We start from the raw sequence: 5,477 nt of genomic DNA, 5'->3' as shown, positions 1-5,477 counted from the left end.
AATGCTGGGCGTGCTACAGTATTTTCGTTAAAGGGTGCCTGAGGACACAGCAACTACTTCTCTATAAAAACATTTGTATTCATTATCTCTTATAATCAGCTGGAAATTCTGATACACAAAGCAGCTTATTATTATTGGTCTGGTAGACTGATGAGATCAACCAATTACTATTACCAACATGTTATTTTACACTATATGTTACATAACTCACCTTCTGTTTCTGCCTGACTCCGATGCTCCTCCAGCTTGTGGAAAGTGATGCTGGCATATGGGCTTAGGTCATCTGATGGGTGACTTACGCCAGATTGGTGGGAGTTGCAATGATCCAGGCTACTCAAATCCTTAGCTAGATCCAAGTCAATATAATTCAGGCCATTATGTGTGTGATCAGAAGGCTGAAGGGAATCTCTCCTGGCAATCTCTCCAGGCCTAAGCCACACATTTTCAAAGGAGGCAGAGCTGTGTCTCTTGACATCCTCCCCAGAAACTGGGCCAGTAGTAACTCTGGCTGTAGTAGGAGTTGAGGAGAATGTCTCTGAGCTGTGCCGTCTCCGACCCTGTGGGTCCCCGGCCCTGATGACTTTGGCACTCGGATTACGGTTTGGGCTTAGACTAACCCGAGTAAAGGCGCTGGGGCCAGAGCCCTGGCCCAAAAGAGAAGAGCGAGATGCTTCGGATAGGCTGGAGTTAGAAGCTGGGGCAATAGCAGGAATATTATCAGAAACTCTGCCACTTGACATCTCTGCATAATTACTTTTACTAGAAGAAAGAGTGATGGACTTGGCACTTAACCTGGTAGGTGGGACTTGGCTGTAATCAGGACACAGGGAACCAAGTTGCATGCTCATATAGTCTCGTGAGATTGGCTTCCCTCTAATGGGTGGTCGACTACTACTGCAAGTTTCAGTAGGGCACACGGAGCTAACCGGCTTGTTGGGTGGTTCATATGATGAAGTGGAAGCATAGGATGTTTTAGCTCTCCAAACTCCAAGATCCATGTTCATGTATTCAGATAAGTTCTCCCTTTGAGGCACAACTCTGCTCTGCACAAAAGGAAGGGAACACATGGAAGGCACCAAGCCCCCAGAAAATACCTTGTCATTGAACTCTATATTAACATACTCCCCAGGACTTTTTGGCTCTGGGGGCAAAGCAGGTTCTCTCACCCTGGGCAGAGTGCTGGCCTTACTGCTGTTTTCCAATGAAAGCCTGGTGGGTCTAGTCAATCTCTTCCCCTGAATGCAGCCCTCTCCCTTTCTAGGCTGCTGAGGGTCTTGACCCCCTAGACTATCACTGCTTGTGGAAGAGGAGGAAGAGTCCTCAGTGTATAGATTATGCCCAGAATTTGCAGAGATGCGCAAATTGCCATCTTCACTTTTCCTGTGAACATGTTTGAAGGACCTGGGCAAGGAAAAGTATGAATATACAGGCTTTGTTGACTCTTCAACAGAATTCAGATAAGAGTCTGGAGGCGTACTTGTAGTGGAGCCACTAGCAGGAGACATATTAATGTAGTCACTACAAGGCAGTTTGCCCTCAATGCTATCTATGGACAACTTTGGATTGGTACCATTGGTCCATATCTTGCTGTAATTGGTATTATCTGGAGAACAGCTACCACTGGGTGACATCATCATATAACCATTTGAATCTACAGCAGAGTGCCATCTGGGGTTAATGATCTGTTGGGGGGCAGACACACTCTTAGGGCTCATAGGCATATAGTCATTTGTTTTTGTAGGCACAGGAGCAACACCAGGTGACATAGGCATGTATCCATCATCTTTGTGGTTAGCTCTGCTACCCTCCAAATGGAGGTCTAGGCACTCTTCTGGATAAGAGTAGGTGGGTACAAATGCAGAATGCCTAAATGATGTTAAACGCACAGGATGAGTAGGCATCATCTCTGTATATTCCTCAATAGATGACTGTGATGGCGTCTTCTGGTGTGAAACTGTAGGTGGAGATGTTCCTGAGGAGTGAGTCCTCTTTCTAAAAACCTTGTCAAAGTCAGTCAGCTCTTCCCCTCGACTTGGCTGGTACCTCTGCTGTGGGCCTCTCTGGAGATGACTACTGGATTTGCCCATGCAAATATAATTATTTAGCTCTTCCTCCCTAGCTGGTGGAGTGTGACCCATAGAATCTGGTGTTACACTGCGAAAGGAACTTCTAAAATCACATGGGCTAGACCCATATTCATCTGAAGAAATAAAACCACCATCACTGGGGGAACCAGAAATGGAGGCACTGGATCTACGAGGGCACATGCAATCAGAAGTGGAACCATGTCCACTTGTACTACTGGAGGACAAGCTTACAGGGCTCGTAGCTGAAGGAGAGCAGCGAGTCGCTGGCATTGGTATAGACCGACTATGGTTAAGTGGTGGGTGAAGTCGAGAACTACCCCGATGCCGATGTGACTGAGTTCTGCTTGCACTGGGACTTACTGGGCTACCTTCCATGGAGGCTGGCCTTGACATTGTTCCTTCGCCATCACTAGATGCCCGGACTCTGAAAGAGGATGATCCATGCTTTGCTGCACCCCCAGCAGGTGATGTGGCAGTAGCACTCTCTGTACGAGCTCTTCTATTAAGCCCTACCTGGCTGGGTGGTGGATGATTAAGGTGATGCCTCCTAAGAGGTACAGATATAGGATTAGAGCAGTTAGATGAAGACTGACTTTTACTCCGAGGCCGAAATTCATCGCTTAGAGCTTTCATAGCTTCTAGTATGGTTTCATGCATGTTCTGAGCAACTACAGAATCATCCACTTGCATCCAGAATTCACCAGCTCCCGTGACTGCAGAACGACCCACTTCAATAAAGAAAAAATTTTCTGAATGCCCACATCTCCTAATATTCATAAGTTGCAATACCACAGCTGCTGCATCCGAGTTCAGTTTCACCAAACTTATTGTTCGGTTGGTGAGGCACAGGCGGTAAATACCAACTAAATTCTTGAGTTGCCCTAAACCCTTGGGCTTCATGATCACCTGCCATACTTCTTTGAAGGCTAGTCCGGGAGGAGTTACCTCCCCATAAACTTCATCTCCATTTAAGCCATCATGCACACCATTGACTGCACCATCATGGTTATGGTGTTGGTGGTGGGTCTTACCACGGTTGTGAAGATCCACCAGAGCCTGATACCAACCCTCCTGTTCTTGTTCACATTCAGCAGCAATTGCAAAGCATTCATCCTTCGTGTACAAAGCAACCAAATGTTTGTTTTTAGAATCAGCCCGCTTGTTGATATTAAAGCAGCTCTCTAGAGGGATTGACCTCTTTGGGGCCCCAGACTTATGCCTCCACTTTTTCTCATTTTCGTAATACTCCAAACGGGCCAAACTTGACTCACTGGCAGCCCTGAGCACAAAAAACCTCTTGTGCATGCTCTTAGGTTTCCTTAGATAGCCCACCTTTCTGACATCGGAAAAGTTCTCCTGAGCCTGTGGATCTGTGGGGCTAGCCATGGTACCAAAGACAGAATGAGCAAGAATACTAAGAATTCTCGTTACATGTGCATGTGTACAGTAGACAAAGTCACAGATCAATCAGCACCACTTGTGAAGAAGAAAGAAAAAAAAATACTTGAGTTAATCCTTGAAGTTCACTTTGCAGCGCGTTGTATTTGTATAATCCCTTAGGTGGTTGAGGTCTTGTTTTTCTTATTACATCCACATATTCAGTGACAGTGAGGGATGGAAGTCCTCAGGAGCTAGCCCTAAGAAATGCACTGGAAGAAGGGCAGATGTCCACATGGGAATCCATTCCCCGCATCTGTCTGCTGAGCCCACGGTGCAAGTTTTAGCTGCCAGCACTGCAGTCTACTTTGCGTTCCGTCTGGAGGGGGGGGGGTAAGAATCACCGATCCTCTCTATTAGCCGAGCTCCACGTAATCCTTCTCTCCCACCGGGCTCACTCCAGACTCCACTGCACAATGTCACCGCTACCCGGGGCTTTTACAGTCCTTGTGTGTCCCCGCTCAGTCCCATGGCAAGTACCGGGCAGCTGGATACACTCACACACCCCTTCCTTCTTTCTCTCAACCTTCTCCTCCCGGGGACCCTGCCGGGCAAAGCTGCTGCTGCTGCTGCTGCTAATGGGAAGGAGAAACAACCGGCTGCCTATACGGAAGGAGAGGGACGCTGGACTTCGTGGAGTTTCTGCAAAACCGTCCTCTCCCCCACGATGCTTTTCCTTGTGAAATAAACCAAAACAAGCGTCTGTGCTCGAGTCCCCGGCAGCGAAACCCGCCGCCCCCTCTCCCAGCTCCAGCCACCTCCGTCTCCCTCGGAACAACACGTGACCGCAATAGCTGCACCACACACACACTCATACACACACACATACATGCATGCAAACACCCTGCGTGGAGCCCAAAAGATCAATCTAACATGCTGCCCACACTGCAGTAACAGCCACGCCCTCTTTCCCTGCGCTAACGAAGCGCTCTGGAAAGGCGGTGGGGAGCTAGAGGATCCTCTCTTATTGGTTGTTTACGCTTAGTCTGTCACCTCGCCTTCTCCCCGCCAAAAGTTTGGTTGAAGGTCGGCGTAGTAAAAAGGCGTAGACGCCATTCAGCTCAATGTTATTAATAAAAGCGAGCTGCGTTGCTGCTGCATAATGTATACTAGCTGCTGGTGTACAGTCGCAGCCGGTCTAGTGAGAATTCACTGTGTCGCTGCAGCTAGTAGTAAATAAGACAACCAACCATAACAGGCTTTTCCTCAGCCGCTGTGACTGAAATACGGCTACACCGGGCGCTGCCAGCACCATATACATGCATGGACTGCTTAGTAACATAACACAGCAAGATATTCTATATATTGTCTCTTAAGAAGCAGTGACAGTCCAACTATTGTTTAACCTAAAGGTAATGGGGTATTATATTTGCCTCCTGTAGAAACCCACCATGCAAACAAAACCCACCTGTCACTGCTGCCAATGCTATCTAAAGGTGGCCATTGGCACAGACGTAACAACTACAATATTTCTTCGAAAAGTTTGTTTCAATACACACGTGTAGAGTTGAATCGTCAGATATACAGGTAGAAACAATAGAATTCTACCTGTATCTGACATTTCAGCACTAACAATGGCCGATGTTTGGGTCCCTTCAAAGGTGCCCAATCAAAATTTTCCGTCCACCCCGAGCGAGGAACCGACCGATATCAAAGTCTTCTGCCGATATCAGTCGGCTCTTTTCCCACCACATACGCACCGAATATCGTACGAAAATTAGTTTCGTACGGTATTATCTGTGCATCTATACACACGCTGGGATCGGTGACAGGGACACGTTGAAACCTGCTATTCACCACACGGAAATGTGGAATTAAAAGGAGCCCATTTTTTTTAACTGTCCCTGTACCCACAGCATCAGGCAGTAAGACACAACCTGCCTATAAAAACCCGCCACACAGGACGCCTCTGGGTAAATGCCCTCATAGTGGTCTGTTGTCAATAAATGTTTT

At 47.5% G+C, this 5,477-nt stretch overlaps 1 protein-coding gene across 1 annotated transcript; it reads right to left on the bottom strand.

The window, feature by feature from the left end:
• Nucleotides 1-211: 211 nt before the first annotated feature.
• irs1.L (insulin receptor substrate 1 L homeolog) lies at nt 212-3,473 on the bottom strand (the record flags this gene model as incomplete). The annotated part of the gene is given in 1 exon segment (NM_001090623.1): nt 212-3,473. A coding segment is annotated over 1 exon segment (2,653 nt), but the record flags the coding sequence as incomplete, so codon positions are not given.
• Nucleotides 3,474-5,477: the final 2,004 nt, after the last annotated feature.

Source organism: Xenopus laevis, chromosome 5L (genome assembly GCF_017654675.1).
Source record: "Xenopus laevis strain J_2021 chromosome 5L, Xenopus_laevis_v10.1, whole genome shotgun sequence".
In the NCBI taxonomy this organism is placed as follows: Eukaryota; Metazoa; Chordata; class Amphibia; order Anura; family Pipidae; genus Xenopus; species Xenopus laevis.
The sequence above is the reverse complement of the archived record's forward strand: the minus strand, read 5'-3'. Positions and strand labels throughout refer to the sequence as shown.